Source organism: Eumetopias jubatus, unplaced genomic scaffold (assembly GCF_037043125.1).
Source record: "Eumetopias jubatus isolate StellerSeaLion01/CBP00866 unplaced genomic scaffold, mEumJub1_p1.0 scaffold_14, whole genome shotgun sequence".
NCBI lineage: Eukaryota > Metazoa > Chordata > Mammalia > Carnivora > Otariidae > Eumetopias > Eumetopias jubatus.
Window position 1 is genome coordinate 10,131,289 of NW_028274820.1, and position 23,427 is coordinate 10,154,715.

Consider the following 23,427-nt stretch of genomic DNA (forward strand, 5'->3'; position numbering starts at 1 on the left):
AGGCGAAACAAAAATAAACCTCTATAGTTTCACATCATTTATATATTGTTTAAACCTCTTCCAATAGACAAGATGCTGTTGACTCTGTTAATTCTATTTGGTATTTAAACAAATCAGAAAATGAACATCTTTCTTGGGAAGTACATCTTTCAGTGACTTAAACAATAGTTCTGACTTTGTCAATTTTTATACTTAGAAAGCGTCAAGCTTAGGGATTTCTCGGCCATGATATTTGTCACATATGCTAATTTATTCTTGGGCTTGACTTTGTTACTAGCGTGCTTTCTTTTCCTTTGTCTTCAAAGCAAATTGCTAAGGTGGGCAGCATCAATTCCTACGTATTTAACCAAGCCATAATAAATGTATTCATAAGAAAAGTTTGAGTCATGGAATCAAAGCATAATTTTTAATCCCCACTTTCTATGTATGCTTAAGTAAGGTAACGTAAATCGTCTGGTCAAATTAATTAACTGTGATTCTTTCAAAAGCCTTCCTCATTTAAGTCCTAATACACCAGGGAAATCAAGAGAACAGTAAATGGCCTCTCCCATCCCTTGTGCAGCAATGAGCTTCTTCCATCCCTCCACCAGCAGGTGATCATACAAAATCTGCTGTAACTTCTCTTCCAATAATATAAGCATACAGGAGAGCAAAGGTGAAATAACAGCCTGAAAACCCAGATCTCCTGCATGGTGGGAACCTTTTTTTTCCTTTCAGTCCTTTCAATTTTAGGCCTACATGGGCATGTCACAGCTTCTCCACTCTTCTCTTCCCATCTACAAATAAGGGATAATAATGTTAAAATTTGCTTACCTACCTCATGGGAGAATTAAAAAGAAGAGTAATTTAATGTTAATAGGTTCTTTGAAGATGAAAAGCACTTCATAATTGCTAAGTTCTATTTTACTTTATAAACCTATCTCAAAGATATTCCTCTTTCCTTATGCTCATAATAATTATTAATTAAAAATAATTATCCTTTCTCGACCTCATTATTTAAGTGCACACAATATTTAGGATGTTCCCACACAACATATGTTTCTATGCTTTACCCAACATTATTGCCTTCATTTTTGGATCTTTATGTTTTCTAACTTCTCACATACTGGTAAATTGAGTGAAAATCTGTTGTTTCTGCCTGTGGTGATTTCATTTCTCTGTGTGAAAACTGCATGAACACCTGGTTTTCTTCTTCTCACGCTCTCTGAGGGCTTTTGAAGCTGCCAGCATCTCAGCAATGTTTCTGCAACCCTTCTACCCACATCAGAATCCCTGGGGTGCTTGTTAAAATATAGGTGCATAACACAATAAAATAAAATGAAAAAATAAATAAAATAATGGGATGCATGAAACAAAACAAAACAAAATATACGTGCCTGGAGATTAGACTCTGTGGGGTGGGTTCTGGGAAATCTACATTTAAAACAAGTTCTGCAGTTGCCAACTAGAGAGAATCACTAGCTCCAAACCCCTCATCCTTTTTTTTTTTTTAAACTGGGGGGAAAAATGGTCTGAAAGTCAGAAGCGAAGTTTGGCTGTACGCATCAGCCATTGCATTTTATGAACAGACACCAGAGAAGGGATGAAGTGTAAAGACCTGTCTCTTCTCAAAGCAGATGGTACATTTACACTCAGCCCACTTACCTGCAGCCACACGCATCTGTCTGTGCCACCTTCCACCCCAATAAATAGGGGAGGGGTTCTTCTTTTTGCCAAAGCTAATCCCCTTCATGTGTCGCCAGCTTCAAGTGTACATCTGCAAGCTACACTTGTCAGTTCTTTCCTTCCAGCCAGAAAGAGGGAGCTGTCCCCAGTTCAGGTTTCTCTCTTCACTAGTGTGACAGGTCTTCTTTCCTCCTGCTTCCTCGGGGCTCTTGTCCCCATCAATTTCCTGCTCTCTCTTATAATTCAAGTCTTTGCCTCTCCTTATTTTCTCCTCAGAAACCTTACATGCTTCCAGCTGCTCCACACAGCTAGGCTCCCAGGAAGAGCCATTTTAGGGCTATTGATTCCTAACATAAATTTTTTATTGAAGTATAACTGACATACAATACCCTATTAGTTTCAGGTGTATGTCATAGTAATTTGATATTTTTATACATTACAAAATGCTCACCATGGTAAGTCTAGTTATCTGTCACCATACAAAGTTATTATGATATTATTGACTATATTCTCTATGCTGTACATTACATCCCCATCTCCCTTAGGAGCCGAACTCCCTTAGGAAAGTGAACACACAGTGCAAACAGCAGCGGCAAGTGCCAACAATTATGACATCCTTGCTATGGAGCTGTTTTGGAATAGGTGTTAGGAAAGTGGAGTTTTGATCCTTTGCGGTGCCCAGTCCTCTAAGCAGGGTGACATTTTGCTGCTCCTTGCTCCCATGCCATGCCCAGCATTGTTTTCATTCCCTCTGCTTGGTGCACATTCCTGACAGTTGAGTGCAGGGTTTAGCCCCAAGCTAGTCTCCCATCTCCACAGCTAATAGTTGGGTTGGACTTGGCCCTGGCATCCCCACCAGTGGTTTGCTGTGTTATTGCTTCCTCCTGGTCTACAGGAAGACTGCGGTGTGGTACCTGGCCCTCCTGCACAGCTGCAGGCCTGCTGGGAGGGAGACGGTGGTCTACTGGGCAGGTGACAGCACTCGGCCTGAGAGAAATGCCTGCCTCAACCCTCCCAAGGAACTCCACGTGAATCCTGATTCCTGAGAGGCATGACCTCTCTCTAAGCTTTACCCCTGAGTCCAGGAGGCAAGTGTCCTGGAAGCAAATGATTAAAGCAAGTGGGAGGCTCCCTTCTGGATGCACTAGAAAGAATCAGAGCATGGAGTCAGGGGCCTGACTGCACCGAGGCTCTTTGCCTGGTTCCTGCTCAGAGGCTGGGTTAGGCTGATCGAGTAACCAAAGATGTCTAAGAAAATGACTTATTCCAATATTGAACATGTTTTTATGATACTACAAGCCTGCAGAAATATTCTTTATCCTGCAAAAATATTGTTGCCCTTGTTCAGCCATGAGTTACTTTTCTTTTCCCAACCCCTTTCCATATGGGAACATAAAAGCAGGGGTTCTCAACAGGGAGACATCTGCCTCCCAGGAGACATTTGGCAAATGTCTGGAGACGTTTTGGGTTGTCACAACTGGGGATGGTGGTGGTGCAACTGTACCTAGTGAGCAGAGAGGCCAGGGGCACTGCTAAACATTCTACAACACATGAGAGAGTCCCTACAATAATCATCTAGCCCCAAATGTCACTAGTGCTGAGGTTGAGAAACTGGATCGAAGAAACCACTCTAGCTCTCTCTAGGACCTTCTAATGTCCCTGCAAAATATCAAGGATAGAACAACAGCATCTACATTTAAATACGTAGGAGGTGCCAGTCACTTTCGCTCTACCTTTATAACCACCATGCAGAATAGGCACTGTTCTCTCGAGGAGGCTGAGATTCGGACAGGTTAGGAAAACTGCCCAGGTTCACGCAGCAATGAAGACCTGGAGTAGGAACTTACACGCAGGTTTGCCAGGCTCTGAAGTCATCACCTCTGGCTGGGTGGCACTCTGCCGCAGGAGCTGGAGTGCGGCCTCTCTGCCTCTACCTCTGAGTGGGGCTAAACCCTGCACTCAGCTGTCAGGAATGTGCACCAAGCAGGGGGAATGAAAATGCCTCTCTATCATGCTGGGTGCAAAGGGCAAAGACAAAAAAGTGTTGCCTGATCCAGTTTCAAAACTAACGCAAATCTTTACAATGCAGAGACCCAGGGAGGGAGAAGGATCCGAGTGAGCAAGTGAGCGGCCACCCAGCACCTGATGGAGACTGGCTCTACTTCCGTTGTTCTAGATACTGGGATCGAACACGAATTCCACTGGCAAGCAGTTTCAGGTAAAAGTGTTTGAGCACCTTTGTTTCTCAAAGAACTCAAGAGGAGATGAAGTTGTTTTTCAGAAGAACGTTCAGGAAAGAAATCAGGAAGGAACTACAAAATACTTTAAGTGGGCTTTAAGGGTGGGTGAAACGTGGACCCACATGACTGAGAGGAGAGGGACAGAGGAACGATAGGAACAACAGAGAGCAGGGGACAGTGCCGAAGGGGGACAAAAGAGGCGCTGGCGGGGGAAGGCAGATGGTGTCTCAAGGCCTGCGGTCTCAGAACTCAGGTTCGTCCTGAGGGTCTGAGGCATCTGGACTTGATTCTGTAGACAGCGGGAATTAGTAAAGAATTTTGTGCTGAGTAGCGGGGGTGGGGGGTGCGTGGGGGTGGGTGGTGGCGGAATGGGATAGAGCTGTACACGCGGTATTTATAATGTGCCAGAGGAAGCGCACTGCCAGGCCGTCTGTGACCATCACCAAGTCCCCAGGAGTGGGGGCGCACAGAGGAGTTCATGTCTGAGACATGCTCCCCTCTAGTAATTTAGCTAAGCCCCTTGTACCAAATGGCATTTTCGTCTTTAAGAATTTATTTTAAAAAAATTATACACATGCAATCTTTAGATAAATTCACTAAGACGATCATAGATCCGTTTTTTAAGCTTGCCTTTTGAGTTTGTTTATGGTATTTCTTTTTTTTTTTTTAGGATTTTATTTATTCATTTGACAGAGACAGAGAGAGAACACAAGCAGGGGGAGCAGCAGAGGGAGAGGGAGAAGCAGACTCTCCGCTGAGCAGGGAGCCTGACGCGAGACTCCATCCCAGGACCCTGGGATCATGACCTGAGCCGAAGGCAGACGCTTAACTGACTGAGCCACCCAGGCACCCCTGTTTATGGTATTTCTGCCATAAAAATTATTTTAATTTTTATATATATTCTAATATGTCTTTTCTATGATAGATTCTAGGGTCCAATCATGATTTAAAAAGTCTCTACCACGCAAGGTTTCTTGTTTCTTTTACATTCTCAATAATGTTTATGTTCTAGAATATCTGTAAGTCACCTAGATTTGCTTGAAGAGATTTTGTTGTAATTTTTACATATGCTGGGGCGCCTGGGTGGCTCAGCTGGTTAAGCGTCTGCCTTCAGCTCAGGTCATGATCCCGGGGTCCTGGGATCGAGTCCCGCGTCGGGCTCCCTGCTCCTTGGGAGCCTGCTTCTCCCTCTGCCTCTCTCTCTCTCTCTCTCTCTCTCCCTCTCTCTCTCTCCCTCTGTCTCTCATGAATAAATAAATAAAATCTTAAAAAAAAAGACTCTAAAAAATTTTTTTACATATGCTTTCAGATCAGCGAGAAATTTAACCTAACGTTTTGTTGAACAGCTCACTGTATTGGCATCATTAACTAATGAGTCCATTCTTTGCCAACTGAATTGAATATATTAAATATATTAAATCCTCAGGTCTGTTTTTGGATAATGCAAGTGTTCAAAGTGAGCATCCTTTCTAATAGTTTTGAAATTTTACCCAAAATTTCTCACAAGTTCTGAAGAAAGCTGGGTTAAGAAATGAACAGAATGGACATGGTCACAACAGGTCATGCACATTTTAATGGTGATTTCTAAGCTAGTGTACGCGCCACAGTTCCTTGCCAGCACTGCTGGGGAGGCTACTCAGATTCAGCCAGACGGGACCCACGAAGCTCTTGGTCTACGGAAGACCCTAGCGACTGCTATTGGATGCCTTGGGGTAAGCGAGTTTATCTGATCCTGACTCAAATAAAAACTACACACTGAGCTCTTCTGTTAGGAGGGGCCCTGGGAGGTTGAAGGGCCAGGAGACATCCAATGGGATCTCGTGATATTGTGGTTTCTACCTACTAATTCAAGACTCTGCACATGTAGCAAGGGATATTTAAAACATGTTATCCAGGGCTTCTCAAGTTCCACAAAACTCTACAATTACACTTAATACCCACTTGGCCAACCTCTAAACATGTTCCAAGGAGTCTCCCTCCTCCCCGCACCTCCCCTTGCTAGAGACCTGAAAGCAGAAGATTTTTACCACCCAGGTAGTGTCTGCTTGGAAAGGGAGAGAGGTCCAGACAGAAGCAGAAGGAGGGGAAGAGTCTATGTTGCAGTTAGCAAAGGCTCTTGGAGATTTTGACTTGAGAGGTCTTAGAATCCTGCTTATGACACTGATAACGGTTAGATTTGTCACTGACATGAAATGACCACATGGACCTTCTAGCTGTTGAGCAGAAACTGATTAAACAGTGTCAGATTTGAAACCTGGCTTCTGAAAATTCTTGCACTGATGATTATGTAAAGAGTGACTCATATCACCGTAACTGCTTAAAGTGATGCGTGCTAATATTTAAAACAGAGCATGTCTGGTGTTCCGGCACTCTGCCTCAAAATAGAGAAGCTGTTCACCTATTTCAATTGTTTAGACTTCAGTGTGTCTTAGATTTGCTCTGAGAGAAGTAGCATTTAGAATCACTGAGACAGAAAAAGAATTTCCAGTGGTGAGTTTAGGGAGGACAAATTGGTAGAATCTTAAATGACATTCAAAAATGAGCACTGTTTTTCTGAATCTCAAATATTCTGAACTAAAAATTGAAATGAGATTGAAACTCCCATAACCAAGGATTTTTAACTGGGGAGCAAGCCTGCTTTCCTCCCTTCCTTCCTTCCTTCCTTCCTTCCTTCCTTCCTTCCTTCCTTCCACTCGTCCTTCATGCCTCCCTCCCATACTTTTTTCTTTCTTTGCTTCCACACATATTTCTTGAGTGCCAAGTTTGTGATTAGGAAAACAAGACCCTGGTCTTACAGGGCTTACATTCTAGGGGGAGAGACAAACAATAATGAGTTATAAATATACAAGATAAATATACTTTATCTCATATAGCAGTAAGTTCTGTCACTATGAAAAGCTCTTAAGTTGGAGAGTTATAAATGGATAGGCTATTTTAAATCAAGTGATCAGGAAGGCCTTTAGAGGAGATGTTTAAGCTGAATGTGAATCTTTCCTATTCAAGCATAATAATGTGAAAATATACGCATTTTGCACCATTCATACCTTGTATTAGACGTAAAAATAAGTTTAGGGCTTTGCACATTTATAGTTTTGTCACCTCCATTCAAAATATATGAGAATTTTTTACTTGGAATTTTCTTATATATCACTTTATAGCAAGTGGAAATTTTCATATACTCAATTCTCCATCATCTATAATTCATCACCAAGTTTTGCTTTTGCCCATTCTCCTTCTGAAATAACTTGATTCCCACTGCTTTTGCCCTAGTTTATTTTCTTTTGAAAGAAGTTTTCCAACAGCCTCTTAAATGACACCCCCATTGCCCACTCCAATTCAGCTACTTATAACCAGAGTTGACTTTCTAAAATACAGATCTGATCAAGACATTCCTCTAAAAATATTACATTGTCATCTTCATGATAAAATCCAGACTCCCTGGAATGCCATCAGAAGCCCTTTCCTACTAATATGAGGATGCCTTTATAGTCTCTTTATCTCTATTCTGTAGCCATACCAAATGGATGGTGTGTTCATATGTGTGTTCACTCCTCCACCCTGCTGTGAGTGTTGGGACCTCTATCTGGAAGTCCCTTTCCCCCATTCATTCATTCGTTCATTCATTTGACAGACAGAGAGAGCGTGAGCAGGGGGAGGGGCAGAGGGAGAGGGAGAGGCAGGCTCCTCGCTGAGCAGGGAGCCCGATGCGGGGCTCGATCCCAGGACCCTAGGATCACGACCTGAGCCGAAGGCCGATGCTTAACAACTGAGCCACCCAGGCGCCCCAATTTCCCACTCATTCTTAAAGCTCCTGTACCTACTACTAATTACCATACAATGTGGTAAGTGCATAATGAGGTATATATAACAATTATCACATTGTATTGTAATGTGCCCAGTTAAATACCTGCCTTTGCCCTAGTATGGGGTCCAGAGCCTGATGCCGGAGCCAAGTTGCCTGGGTTCCAATCCCTCCTGGGTTGGTGACAATTTCTGTGAAATTGGTTCTATCTTTACCTCATTGTCTTCATCTGTGTCAGTATCTTCATCTACTCAGTATCTGGGTTATAATATTGTTACATGAAAATGTCTAGAACGGTGCCTGGCATGGTTAGGAAGCTTTCAATGGATGTTTTATTATTTAGCTTTATATTAACTTCTGTGTATTTCCAGGGCCATAAAATCAGCATACAATAGAGATAGAAAGAATAAAAAGAGCAACATATGAACGCCTCATTAATATGCAAATGGCCAAGAATGAAGATCTAGACTTTGGAATATTACGTTGAGATTTCTGCAGTCAAAGACACATGTGATAGACACATACAGCTTAGCAAATGGTGATATTTCTAGTGGATGGATGGGAAGTCCTGAGTTGTAGAAGCTCTTCTAGTTATTTTTAATCCTTGCCTTTCACATTCATGGGTTTCCCACGGTTCTTTGCCCTGCGTGGTAACCTTGGGGACAGGCTGCTATGGGCTGCAATATCTGGAGGTCCCTTGCCCTCTGGTTTATGGGTGGCTTGGCCAATGGGACTGGAGGATGGAAGAAGAGTGTCAAGATGCTCTTTGCCAGCCAATTGCTGCCTGACTCATGTATGGCAGGGCTGCATCCATCCATCCAGATGGTCCTTTTAGGCAAGGACCAACAGGGCTTCAGCTCCATCTCCTCTCTCTTACTTGTCATGAGTGTTTCATCACTGCTGACTTTGACAGGGTCCTTCTCAATCTGTAAAGTCAGTGGTGCAAATAAGTAAAGAAACAGCAATTACAAGAAGTCCTTTCAGGTCTATGACCAAAAAAAAAAAAAATCAGATTTTTTTCAGTTTACTTAATGTGTGTATATAGATTCCTCACTATATTAATTCATATTGGGACCTCTCAACATTTGAGTAGAAACAAAGGGAAGTAGGTGGAATCCATATGCCCCCCTGTACAGGCTTTGGATTTCATTGGCTGTTTTCCAGTGTATGTGAGGCCCACACACAGCAAGCAGGAGCCAGAGAACTTCAGGTAGCTGCAGTCAAATGGCAGCGTGCAGGGAAGTCTCCTCTGCCCATCTCTTTGGGTGGTGGCTGGCCTGGAAGCAGCTGACGGGGAGGCCCAGTGCAGTGTGAGAAGAGGCAGAGGCTTTCCGTCAGTAACAGGCAGTTTGGGCACTGTGCAGAGCAGAGTGCAAAGCTCCCAGGGGACATGTGGATTTACTGCTGACACTGTAAGGGCTTTAAAAATCACAGATGATAAAAAAGTGTGACCTCTGAGCAATTAATTGCACATGGAAGGTATGAGCCCTCTATTTTAATGGCCCTGTTACAAGGAAGTGACTAGTGTGGCTTGTGGAACAACACTCATTTATGCAGCCAATCCTCAAAGACACGTTATTTTGAACACCTCAAATTGGTAGGCATGTGCTAGAGTAAAAACAAGACGGACCCATCTGCTTGGGGGCTCAGCTAGCTCTGTAGGGGCACAGGAGACGGGGGTGAACCGGGAGGGCAGCCGGTGAGGTGAGGGCCAGCACCCGAGAGGTCACCTAGGAGGGACTCTACCCGAGCTCTGCACCTGCAGGGCTGAGGGTAGGACCTCCCTCCTGGTAGTGTCCACATCTACTGGGCAGGTGAAGCAGGAAGGGGCGGAGCTGACCTTGCTTGTCTGAAGGGCTTAGAGCCAGGACCTCAGGGCATGGCCTGTGAGACCAGGGAGCAGCATGCTGAACAGGAGCAGGGCACTTCCCCCACCCACCCTGTAGACAGGGCTTTATAGAAACAAATCTGTGTTCCGCATAGCTTTTCCCGTCCACCTTTGAGCAGAGTAGAGCTCCTTCTAGGAACCAACTCAGACTCCCCAACTTTGACAAGTATTTAGGCTGAACCCTCAGCCCATAGCAGGGCTAGACCCCCTGGCCACCCAGAAATCGAACATTTTGTTCACCACCCAAAGGAAGCACTAATTGTGGTGCCTCTCCTGTCCACTCATTCAGCACTGTTCAATAGAACTTTCTGCAGTGAATGAAATGTTCTAGGTTGCCATGATCCGGTATGGTAACCACTAGTCACATGTGAGTGTTAAGTACTTGAAGTGTGGCTAGTGCCACCGAAGAACTGAAATGTTCACTCTTTGATTTAATAGTCCTCCTGAATGACATTTGTTTTTATGTTATAGGTACTATGAGTCCTTAGGAAGATCACATTTCCCTCTGTGTTGGCTGCTAGGAAGCGTGCCAATTTTGGGTCCCATGCTCTCAAGGGCATATAATCTCATGGTGTGCATATCTTACACCCCTGCTCCTATGAAGCTTACTTTTCCAGGCGGAATCACACAAAACAGTACAGGACACAGAAGAAGGCCAGTGAAAGATAAAGACTAGAATAAAAAAAAAAAAAAAAAAAAAAAAGACCAGTGCAAGGATGCCTGCTCCAGCCATACCTGAGCAATGTTTCAATCCTGGGTGATGCTGGAATCCTGTAAACCTGACCAGTTTTCTCACTGTTTATTTCTGGTGTGTAGAACAAAAAGGCAGGCAGGAGGTGGGAGTCACTCCTCCTTCCAGGCAGACCCCTACCCAGGCCTGTTCTGCATCAGGGACAATTTCCAGCTTTACAAAATCAAGGCTGCGACCATGACGGGTCCTCTACGTGTGATGTATTGATCACAGCAAGAATCATCTTCCTGACAGCCCATGTGGATTGTGGGATAAAGAGTCCTGGGGAGTGAGGAAGGAAGGAGAGCCATGCACCTAGATCTGAGATCAGCCACAGTCCTGCCCATCCTGCTGGTGGGCGTGTGGCACCTGCTTTGAGATTTGAGAACTCAGGATTCACTGATGAACTCCACCACGGCATCAACCTCCCAGCTGCAGGAGTGACACGGACAAAGCCTCAGGCAGGGGCCTCAGGACCCACTTGTTGCCCACCCATTGTGCAAGGCTCATAGTGACTCCAAGGTGTGAGCCTTCCTTGGTGCCCCTCATTAAAATGTCTACAAAGGAGCCGACCGAACATTTGAGGGTACTTCGTTTTCTTTGCAAAACTATTTGCTGCTAGGCACAAGGACAGCTCCTAGGAAAATACCCAGAAGGAATAATCGCAGCATTACCATCTCACTGAGACGCCCACAGCCCAGCAGGGCTTCCCATCTAAAGCAAGCTGTGCCCCGGTGACTCAAGTTTTCTCAGCCACGGCTGTGACCACCCAAAGGAAACTTGCTCCCTGCTCCCAGGCCCCTACAGTGCTGATGAAAGAAGAGTCAGACTCCACGTGAGGTTCTCTGTATAGTCTGGCACCTGTGCTGGTTCTGCATCCCTGCGTCTCCACCAGCCCAGGGTGCAGGGGACTGGAGGTTTAGAGTTGCAGCCTTGCATCAGAGGGCAAGTCCCTGCTCATTTTATTACAATTCGCCATCCAATGTGCAGCACTACAGGGCCCTCATCTGCCTGGGCTCTGTGGAGACTGTCAGTTGCTCAGAAAGCTACCTGCAATTTTGTTCCAGGCTGCACAGCAAATATACTCAACATGAATGGGAACCTCAGCAGATGAAAGTCTCCATGCCCTTTCCTTTGGAAAGACAGCGGTTAGTTAGCACCTCCAGGGTAGGTACTTCTGGGCCTTTGACATTTATAAAGGCTTCAGCCAGAGAACTCTGCTAATGCTTGCAACATCCCCGTTTAACAGTTTCCTTCCTCACTGCAATGAAGTATAACTTACACATTGACACGTCTGTCTTCAGTCCCTCAGTGTCAGAGATGAGCAGAAGGCAACTGAATCAGGTCGAGAGCAGGGGCTGGGCAGCAGGCTAGCCACCCTCCCCAGTGGAAAGTGACTGAGGCCACTCTCAAGTAGCAAGCCACAAGTCCAGTGAGTCTTGTGATTCTCATTAGGCCCTTGTCTGTGGCCTTACTCCATGTTTGCACTAAAATGTGCTTGACTGCAAGGTTTCCTTCAAAACATTGGGTCCCTACACATCCCCTCTGCCTCCACCTCTCCAGACTGCCTCGCCCTTCCCCAGCAGGTGTCTCCTGACCACCTTCTGCTCCCACCAGGGTGCTCCTCCCTGGTCATGCTCCTCCCAGGAGCTCAGCTCTCTGGTTGCTCCTTCTTAGCTTTCTCAGGGACCTGTGAGTCTGCCCATGCCTTGCGCATCCACGTTGTCCACCTTCTTGTGGGCCTTGGCTCTGCTCATCTTCTGCACGAGCTCTGAGGGCTGTCATCTTCTCCCAAAGCTGAGCCACTCTGCCATCTCCCAAATCTCAATTTCTAGCCCGGCTGCTTTCTAGCTAACCAGGGCCATAGTTTTACTTACATAATATATCAGTCTGTCCTTACTGAAGAAACTGCAAACTACCTGCCAAAGAGTGAACTCCTCATCTTTCCTCTAAACATCATTTAGGGGAGCCTGGGTGGCTCAGTCAGTTGAGCATCTGACTCTTGGTTTCGGCTCAGGTCAGGATCTCGTGCTGGTGAGATCGAGCCCTGTGCTGGGCTCTGCACTTGGTGTAGAGTCTGCTTCAGATTATTTCTCCCTCTTGCTCATGTGCTCTCTCTCTCTCAAATAAGTAAGTAAAGAAGTAAAATCTTTGAATATTGTTTACCTCACATAACTCCCATCACAGCTAATAGTATCAGTCCACCCAACCAGGCCACTCTGGACACATACTATGCCTCTCTCCCTCCCTCACCTCTATATTACTTCAGTGAACCAACCAACTAGTTCAATCTCTTCTCCCTCCAAGATGCCCCTCAAGTCAGTCTCTTCCTTCCTTGGACACTACCTCTGCCTGAGTTTGAACCCCTTGACTTCTGAACAGTTTTAGGGCTGGTCTTACTCTTCCCAGTCTTACCTCCTCAAACGTGTCTCCACGCAATGGCAAGATTTACTCTTCAAAACCACAAATCCAATTACAGTATTCTCCATATAGGGTATGACCATCTGCCTCTCTCTTTTGTCCCCAGCCCCACTTCCCATCACAACCCTGAGGTCATTCTCTGCTCTGACATGTCTACGCTGCTTGCCGAAGGCTCCGTTCCCTCTCATGCCTTTCAATTCTTAATTCCCATTTTGGCTCCTGGGCATATCTTCTCTCCCCTTCTCTGCCGAGACTGGGTATAATCATCCCCTCTTTTTGTAAGATCCCCTGGCTTCACTCCCCACACACCAACCCCTACCTTGGGTGGCGTGAGACAGTTTCCTTGTGATTTAATACAATTCTCAGGCTTATGTATGCAACCTAGGCTTACGCACACAGGGTTTTAAGACATTGTAGCATAGTTTTTGCTCTACTCATGTGCTGCTCCCATTACCACTCCACCACTCCTTGGGGGAAAGAGCTTGCTCATTTCATCTTTGTATCTTCCTGGCACATAGAATGTGTTTGGTTTATAACTGCTAAATTAATGAAGGCATCCCCACAACACCTTAGCATGGTCATATGTGGCATAATATTCGAGGAAAATATTTCTTCATTGATTACCGATTGTAATTCATGACTTCTAAGACACCATCTTAAATGTCATGCTCACAAACTAAGGGAAAATTGAGGGATCGTATTAAGGATGATCTGTGTATGTACGTACTCTTGTGTCATGGGTGCTACAGCACTCTCTACTGTTGGAATGAACCCTGCCTGATGTGACCGACCTAAGTCAGAGCCGGCATTCAATTCTCAGGGCCATAAATCCCCTTAATGTGCTCTACCTCTCCTGCCTCTGTGTTTCTGCCTCATAGACTTCAGCATCCACTTATTGATAAATGACAGGAAAAGGAACAATAATGGGCAAATTTTGGTTCTTCACTTGTGCCAAACACTTAATGTAGATACACTGCTGCCTCAGCTCAAGAACTTCAAGGCTAAGAGTTTTTAGAGAGAGAAGGCATGTGCAATAGCTGGAAGTCTTAGCAGAGGTGGGTTATTCTGATGCTATAAACCAAAATACAGGCATTTGGGCTCTAAGCCAGGAGGCCCGGGATCACGCCAGGAGCTCCCTTCCCCAGCAGCCATCACAACACATCATAAATGAGCAATGTTAAATAAGAACCCACATTAGCAGGTTCCAGGACTCATTTCCCTCTTAACAGCAGGAGCTCCTACAGTGAGAGTAAGAATAATTTTCAAATCAGGTGTGGTGGTGCCAAGGCAGGAAAAAGCTGGCATCCTAGATGTCCCATGCAACTTTCTGGAGACTTCTAATGCCCGTATCTGAGGAATCTCACACACAGAATGGCATGCAATGGACTGATAGTTATTTTCTTACACATCTCAGTAAGTGGTAATAGATGCCTCCACAAAAAAGAACCAAAGAGATAATGGATTTTCAAGCCAGGAGGATGTTCAGCAGCCTTACTTCACAGTAAGATGCAGAAGCTGATGTCTACAGTGCTAGGGCCGCTGGTCCCCAGTCAAAAAATTTCAAACCCATGAATACCGCCAAAGACTCTTATAATTTTAGTAGACTTTTCAACATTTGGTAAGAATTGCAACATTCATCTAGGTCTATTTACCTTAGTGTTTCCTCAGAAGGCAATTACTGGATCTTACATCCATTTGCCATTGATAGTACATTTGCAGTGTCTCTAGTAATTTATTTCATGTTCTGGGTGAAAATTAACAGAATCTTCCTTCTAGGCCTTTGTTGTTCCCTTTCATTACCCCTCTTAATATCTGGCCCACTGCTCTAAACAAGAAACAGTGCTGCTCAAGTCAGTACTACTGACTTCTGACTAGGAAAGACCAGAAGTTTCAAGCATAAGAAAGCAAGCCTCCCAGATCTTACCATTCAAGATGGTTTTCCACAAATGCTGACATGGGGCTGATCTGCACTGTGTAGGTATCATTTGCAGAGTACTCAAAGAGTCCGTAGTAAGGGTTGAATAGCTCCTGAGACAAAAGGAAGAAGAACTCTCTCGAAGGACCACTGTAGTCCAGGCTGCAAAGGAAGCAGAGGTCCAGGAAGCTCGTTACATGTCAGGGGTAGGGGCCTGTTTCTATCCAAGTGCTGGTGTGTTCTTTCAGAGTCAGTGCAGGGAAAGCAGAGAACAGCCTTTGTTCCTTACAGTGGATCCCTGTGGGAGCATAATTTGCTGTAGAAAATGAGGATGCAGTTTAGGGATGTTTCTTACTAGATGTCCATGAATAAATTCTCAGGGCAGTGTTTCTTAACCTTTATTCAATCATATGACACCTATTGGATCAAACACACAGCTGGCCCATGAGAAAGAAGGACCTTGCTGTGAGAGGCATAAAAGGGTTTCCCGTGATAGTACATGTATGTGAATTGAAAACACTTCCAAGTTTTTTCTGATATGCCCTCCCAGGTAGGCTTGTCTTCCACTGTTGAGGTAGTTTTTGTTTTTTTTTTTTTACAAAATCACTGAAAGGCTATGAACAATTTGCTATGTAGTTATATGTGTGCACTCTAGGAGGAGGAGCTTTTTGATCAGATACTCAGGAGTGTACACCACCTGAAAAAGATATAATAGCTGAAGTTTGTATTTTTGGCTTAGTGTATTTTTTGCACGGTATAAGTGTGTAAGCTCAGACTCTAGCACATGCCAATAATCTTGGGCTTTTGAAGAACACGAATTCTAAAGCTTGGCAATACCGGAAGAGAGAAAGACCCCTGGAAGGACATGATCAGAATCACCTTGGGGCAAAGGCTAAGAGCCACCCTCTTCTTTCTTGAGAAAAATCACCAAGATCTGCTGACTCTGGCCTGCCCACATTGAATGAGGTGTCTGCATAAAACCGCTGGTGCCTCACCCCTCCTCTCCAACAAAGGTGATGTACAGCTTGTTTCGCTGAAGCTCCTTCCGGGAATAGGCCATCACCTGATTGAAGGTTCCCTCCAACAGATGGTCCCGACGAATGATGAGCCTGGGGAGAAGCCATATGGGCAGTGAGTAGCGGCTCTGAGCTCTGATGTTGGAGAGTGTTCTAGATGAGTTGTGAGTGCCCGAGCTTATGGTCTCACTCTCTGGCCTCTCCAAACGAGGTGCAGATTCCATGAGTTCAGCAATGGATTTATTTTAATGCTCTTTTCAAAACACTGGGAGCACATGTACATTTTTATAGTTGGATGCACTCCATCATATTGGACTACTTTTAGGATTCTTTTGATCAATTCCAAAGGCTCTCTCTAAGTTGGATTCCTGAGTTTAGATTTAAATTTTATTTATTTATTTATTTTTTTAAAAGATTTTATTTATTTATTTGAGAGAGAGAGAATGAGAGAGAGAGAGCACATGAGAGGGGGGAGCGTCAGAGGGAGAAGCAGACTCCCCGCTGAGCAGGGAGCCCGATGCGGGACTCGATCCAGGGACTCCAGGATCATGACCTGAGCCGAAGGCAGTCGCCTAACTGACTGAGCCACCCAGGCGCCCCTGATTTAAATTTTAAAGACGAAAATAATAAACCCAGAGGGGGAAAAATGTAACTATTCACTTAGACCTCAGTTACAAAGTTACAGAATCCATGAATTTGACTAATGAGTTAAATTTGTCCCAAGAATAAGTAAGAGGAAATACACAATTTTTTTTTTTTGTAATTTAGTTCAAGATTCTTGGTTTTCTGAAAAGGTTTACCATTAATTTTATATATGCCTGTGTCTGAAATCTGTTTTTTTTATCTCTCTCCTTCTCTTCTCTTTCCTTCCTTCTTGCTTCTCTTCCAATTTAACTTCCTTTCTTCTTTCTTCCCAACTTCTTTTTTTTCAACCTTCCTCCCTTCTATGAACATGACTGTTACCACACCATGGAATCCAATCTCCAAAAAGTATCACAGAGGCATGGTGGGGGGGGGGAGGATAGGAACATCTAGCATCTGAATTCAGTGACCAAGCCCTGGAGCACTCACTTAATTTTCCCTGGACCCTGACCAAATCCTTTGGCTTCCAGTTTTCGGTAGAAATTGCGGAGCTTGGCCTCAAAGTCTCTCCGGTAGGGTGAAGGGGCTCTTGCACTGGCTCTCTGTAAGCCTGCAGAGAGAAGCACATGGTCTGAAGGTCATCACTGATATGTGGAGCAATGTTAGAAGAAGGGCCAACCAGAGATACATTCCTATATCTTCTTATTTTTCTTCTCAAAAAAGTTTCCCTTGATTTCCATTACTTTCAGTTTCTTTTATAATAAATGGAAATAACATAATAAAGAGAAAAGTGAATTCTGATGACAATAAACATTTTTGTCTTCCAGGCCACTTCAAGTTGTATTTCTCTTAAAAATACCTTGGTGAGCATATTTGCTGGCTTAATTGTACTTAAATAGTCTAAATCCACAAATCAAGCTAGTCTAAATTTTTCTTGCATGAGTTTTTATGTTATAAGTGATTGTAACGAGGCGACTCAGACTAACACATGTGTATGTCATACTTCTCTAACTATACTGACCCTCAAATAAACACAGGGGTCCAGTAGGGCCCAGAGCATTGAGGAATTTACATTAGATTATCTTGCATCATAGAAGAAACATTTGTAATAATAATAATAATAATAATAATGACTTGTTGATTTTATAGAAGAGAGTTTTTGTATCACTTAGAATGCTTTGTGAATGCTTTATTAGTCTTATATACATTTTAATGAGAAAAGGAGTGGAAAAAATAACATTCTTCTCCGGGTTTTACAGATGGCCAGAATCATGGCTTGCCCTTTCACTAACTACTATTTTCCAGGTATCGAATTAATATTCTAAAGAAGATTGATACCAACAAACTCACAGGAAGGAGAATATAATTACAAGTTGAGATGATTGCTACCCATGAAGGAAAGGAACTCAGTCCTTTGATATCACAGAACACTCTGGCCAAATTCGGGAAGGCTTCCCTGGGGAATATCTGAAGAATAAGTAAGCATGAATTACACCGAATTAGTTGGGTAAGGCTTCCATTTAACTAAGACAAGAGATGAGCTGGGAGAAGAGCAATCTAGGTAGAGGATCAGCATGTGCAAAGGTACTGCAGCAGAACAGAAAGTGGTGCTCCAATTTATCTGCAGCACAGGGTACAAGGATGAGAGTGATGCAAAACAAGGCTTGAGAGGTGGGTAGATGATCAAACGGGATAAGGTCCATTCTGCTAAACAGTTTTGTTTAATACTAAGCACAATAGGAAGCCATTGCACGAGGACTGACGTGATGACCCTTGAGTTATGAAAACATCAGGCTTTCCGCAGTAGAGAGAAAAATGAGAGGACTGGGGTGGGTGTAGGAAGCTTAAATTGGACTAGGGTGGTGTCAGTGGAGGTGAGAAGGGGATAAACTGAGATGTGTTTAGGAGGCAATGAACTGGACATAGGCAAGGAGGGAGAGGTGGGCTTTAGATTTTGTACTTGAAGGGACTGCAGTGATAGTCGTGGAGATGGGGTACAATGGAAGAAGAACAAATCTGTAGGGGAGAGCATGAGCTCGGCTTTTGATGGTGCTGCTTTTGAATGTTCAATTGGAAAGAGACACGGTTTGAGAGAGAGAAGAGAAGAAACCTGGGACTGAGTCTCGGGCATGGTAGGCAGTGAAGGATGAGTCTGCATCAGTGGCCAAAGACGTAGTTGAAATGCGTACTGTAGTGTCACAGAAGCTTACTGAAGGGGTGACTCAAGAGGGAGAGCAGTCGGTGATGTCACACGTGGCTTAATGTTAAATGTGAGAATTACTCACTGGACTGTGTGTCTGGAGGTCATGGTGACCTTACTGAAGACACCTCCTCTAATGCACTGGTGTCGAGTGGAAGGAGGGGTCGGCTTGGTAGGCTTGGTAGGCTTGTAGAATCGGTAGCAGGCATTTGAGAAAATGTCTACCTAATGGCTTCAGTTTTCTTAGTGAAGGGAGAACGGACATCACTTGCTAGGAGAGACACAGAGTTTTGAGGGGAGCATAAACATTCGAAATAGCAGTGGAGGGGCACCTGGGTGGCTCAGTCAGTTAAGTGTCTGACTCTGGATTTTGGCTCAGGTCATGATCCCAGGGTTGTGAGATCAAGCCCTGTGTCAGGCTCCATGCTAGGCATAGAGCCTGCTTAAGATTCTCTCTCTCCCTCTCCATCTGCCCCTCCCCCTGCTTGTATGTGCTCTTTCTCTCTCTGAAAAAGAAAGAAAGAAAGAAAGAAAGAAAGAAAGAAAATAAATAGCAGTACAGAAGTTTACCTAGGAAATGTGGTAGAGTTTTCTTTTGGGTGTTCAAGGTCCAGGTGAGGTGAGAGATGACTAACTTATATCTGTAATCTGCCCTGTCAGATGAATTTGCCCAAGAATGCCTGAGCATAGATGTAGAGGAAGCAGATAGCATGTGTAACTAGGGGCAGAGTTCTGCAAACAAAATGGAGAGGACTGGGGAGTTTAGGCCACTGGCACAGATGTCACCAAAAAAATGAACTGTGGAATCTATGCTGGGTAAGGGAAGAACAGAAAGGAAAGGAGAGACATGCATGAACTAGAGGTCCTGATGAGGACAAAGGACAGTAATGGGGAGAGCAGTTGAACCAGCATGTTGGATGGGAGTAAGATGCTTGAGTCAGTGATTTTAGAGATGACAACAGGGGTGGGAAAGATGGCTGTGGGAACCAGTGGTTGCAGTGGGGGGAAGGTCACTGCAGACCAGAAATTCCAGAAACCAGGAGGCCAGGGAAATGAATGGGTGTCCTTGTGTATGTTGAAGTCATTCAGGACGATGGAAGGACTTGGGAAGGAGAGTGAGACTATGAGACAGTGACCACAGTCTTTGAGAATCAGAGAAAGGCCGGTAGATGACAGCATTTGGGGGTGGTTGGGAGAGACAGCTGAGCAGTATAAGCAAGGAAGCGTGAAGGTCACCAGCCTCACCTTTGTGCCCCCCTGTACCTGAGGTGTAAGGGAACCAACAGGCACCACTTGAAAAGAGCTATCCTCAGTGAAATGCTAGGTTTCAGGCTACAGGTTGAACTAGAATACAAGTCTGTAGGAGAGTAGCATTTTCTGCCCAGTAGAAAGCAGTATATTTTATAATATGACTTTTATTACTGCTGGTACTACCACTATGCCCATGATCACTACTGTGTATTTTTCTAGTAATTTATGCTTTACAAAGTACTTTGGCATAAATATCTATGATTTGCTATCTCTGTAGTACCCAGGTAAATTTCATGAAGGTCTGGAAAAACGGGAATTATAAAATTTAACATCAAAATATTTGGATTACATAATCTAGGACCCCATGGTCAGAGCTAGGAGAATTAAGAATTAAAATGAATTGGGTTCATGGGATTAGTAATGCCTCATTAGGAAAGTTGATTCCTTTTATAAAAGTTATGCAAGTAATTATCATTTAGCAAATAACTCTTTATTCTCTCTTATTTTTCTACCTGTAATATGATATCTCCCCCATGTAATGATGTTAAAATCATACTCTACTGTCAAATGTTTGGACCAAAGTACAGATACTTTATCAGGCTGGGCGGTATCTACCACAAAATGACAGATCATTATGCAGGCCAATAGATGCCCCCAAATGGAAGGCTCTGCTCCCCAAAAGTGTGCATTGGAAACATTTGACTGTCCTGACGTTGGCTGGGGCAAAGCTCCTCAAAATTCTTTTCTCAGGTCAGGGCATCTCAATTATGTTGTGTCCTTAATAACGCCTTTGGTGCACTGGTTTGGAGGAAGTGATGAGGAGGAGACCGACTTAGAAACAGATTTTAGCAATTAACAAAACTACCTCTAAGAGATAGTTCTGAGTGACATGACTTGGAGGAGCCAAACTAAGATCCTCGTTTTAGAGACCTGCGGCAGTACCAAGTAATGCTGAGTGAGACATCCCTTCTGAGGGACTGAACACACTACTAAATTCTGTATCTCTTGTGAATTTCTCCAGTGGCTTCAAAAGCCACGCTTGGACTCTGACTCTAGAGGCTGTGAGATACAAACCTACTAGATTTTTATTTTACTATTTTTTTCTTTTTCTTTCTTTCATTTTTTTAAATTAAGCTCAATTAGCCAATATATAGTACATCACTAGTTTTTTTTTTTATTATGTTCAGTTAGCCATCATTAGTTTTTGATGTAGTGTTCAACAATTCATTAGTTGAGTCTAACATCCAGTGCTCATCACATCATGAGCCCTCCTTGATACCCATCACCCGGCTATCCCATCCCCCAACCCTCCTCCCTTCTGTAACCCTCAGTTTGCTTCCTGGAGTCCAGAGTCTCTCATGGTTTGTCTCCCTCTCTGATTTCTTCCCCTTCAGATTTGTACATCATTAGTTTTTGATGTAGTGTTCAATGATTCATTAGTTGCCTATAACACCCAGTGCTCATCAGATCACATGCCCTCCTTACTTCCTATCACCCAGGTACCTACCTACTAGATTTTAAAAACTAAATCCCTTTACTTTTAAAGTTATAAAAAGGAATTTGAGTTTACCACCAAGACTCTGAACAAGGTGGTATTGTAAACCAAACAACTGAGGAAAAACTCTCCAATATCTGGGTCCCACTTGGGAGTATGGATTTTACTTAAACTAGTTATTTTGATGAACCTGGGAGCAGTATCTTCTTTTTTCACTAAAGAGTTCAGTGGACATTTCCTTATTTGAAATGGAAAATATGTATAAAGAATTTCTGTATCATGAGTAAATTAATCCTAATACACAAAGGAAACTCTAGGGGAACAATTGCGCATGTAAGACAACTCTTCAGCGTCTTCATGGGGGAATGTTATGGTGGTCCCTAGTAACCATATCACCGAGCAATTCCTTTACACCTTAGCAAAAAGTTACGAAAACTGGTATCTAATAACATTCTGAGTCATATGGCAGAATGTTTCATTCAGAAAGGGCTCTTCCCTTCTAAATGCCTGCAGAGTACCTTGGAATACAAAAGCAATTTAGAGCAGGGGTCAGCAGACTTTTTCTGTGAAGGGCCAGATAGTAAATATTTTAAGCTTTTGCAGCCATCCGGTCTCATCGTTACTACTCATCTCTGCTGTTGTAGTGTGAAAGTTGCTATAGAAGATATATAAATAAACAGGTTTGGCCGGGGTCTGATAAAATTCTATTTACAGACACTGAAATTTGCATTTCATATAGTTTTCACATGTCATGAAATACTGTTTTTGTAAAAAAAAATTCAAATTATTTAAAAATGTAGAATGCATTATAACAAAAACAGGCAGCAATTTGTCAACACCCAATTTTGGCAGTGTGCTTTCAGTCAGAAAACTGAGAGGGAAGAAGGGAGAGAGGACATATATACAACTGCCTCTGTTCCACCTTCATCTGGTGGAAACACAGATGGCCGCTTACAGGAGACAGAATGCCAGATACTCAAGTTACCTGGGGAGTTCTGAGGTGAGGAACAGGGTGAACAGCGGGGAGAGAAGCTGTACCCAGGGTGGAAGGCAGCCTGCAGTGGGACGTAGGACATAATCTCTTCTTCAAAGAGACTGCAAAGTAAGGAAAAAAGAAGAGGAGGAGGAATAAGAAGAAGAAGCAGAGGAGAAGGAAGAAGAAGAGAGAAAAAAAGTTAGTTTTCTGTCCATGAGAGAATATTCATGAATTGGGGTCATAGTCGTTACAGTTCTCACAAGGCAACAAAAGCACTTTGGTTCACTTAGACAGGCACATGCCAGCATACAAATTCTCAGTGTTATTTTAAACCCTAATTAATCCTGAAATAATAGAGTCTCCATCAAGTGCCACACACAGTTCTTGATACCCCAGTTGTACATGTAAAGAAGGCGATGGACAGCCGGTCCAAGGGTGGGGGCCCTACTTTCGTTGTAGCCAGTAGAATCCTCTAAAACAAATGGTGAGGGTTTCGGTCATAGCTGTAGTGGAGGAAGACTGCCCAGAGCAGCCTTTCCAAGAAGTGTTTCAGGCTTAGCCCCTTACCTCAGCAAAATGACTAGATCTGCATCACAGGACAACTTTTCAAGCCCATGATTACCCTCAGTCCGAATGTAATGGATTTTCTCCCTAGAATAATGTGGGAAATAAAGTAAGAATTACCAACAGATAAGCTAGGGAATAAATCCCATTCTGACTCATTTTTTTCTCTGCCAATATGGCTGACTAGCGATGTTCTAATGTCCAGTGAATTTTGTGGCATTTTAAGTTCCTGTGGCAGGTTCCCATGATGCTCTACAAGGGATCATCCATCCTCAGAAGCACACACGGATGGAAGCTGAAGAACTCAACAAAGGTAGGTCCTCCCATAGCTATGACAGTCAGGAGTGAAGCTGGGTAAGGAGAGCTGCTGGAGGACTGTTGTGGGCTCACGGTGTCTTGGGAGCCATGGGGGGGGAAGAGCCTGAGAAACCTTGTGCCTGATGGAAAATGTATAATGCCACACTGGGTAAGAGAGGGTCTGGCATCTAGAATACCAGAGTCTCCCAGGTCAGTCGGAGCGCAGGCATCAATTTCTCTGTTTAATTAATAATTTGCATTCTGATCTCTCTCATGACCTCCAACTCCAACCTGACAAATTATTCCAATGACTCTAGAAAAAAAATATAACATTTATTTTGATCAAATGAACTTTGTACTTTGATTCTCTGACATTCAAATATTA

At 43.7% G+C, this 23,427-nt stretch overlaps 1 protein-coding gene across 3 annotated transcripts in view; it reads right to left on the bottom strand.

The window, feature by feature from the left end:
• HECW1 (HECT, C2 and WW domain containing E3 ubiquitin protein ligase 1) overlaps positions 1-23,427 on the bottom strand; it is a 430,092-nt gene that overhangs the window by 32,238 nt on the left and 374,427 nt on the right. For all 3 annotated transcript variants that reach the window (XM_088018231.1, XM_088018230.1, XM_028108920.2), the window contains 5 exons: positions 22,749-22,832; positions 22,191-22,300; positions 16,749-16,869; positions 15,657-15,770; positions 14,671-14,823 (listed from right to left, as the gene is read on the bottom strand). In XM_088018231.1, coding sequence (XP_087874357.1) covers positions 14,671-14,823; positions 15,657-15,770; positions 16,749-16,869; positions 22,191-22,300; positions 22,749-22,832 — 582 coding nt within the window. The remainder of the gene's footprint in view (positions 1-14,670; positions 14,824-15,656; positions 15,771-16,748; positions 16,870-22,190; positions 22,301-22,748; positions 22,833-23,427) is intronic.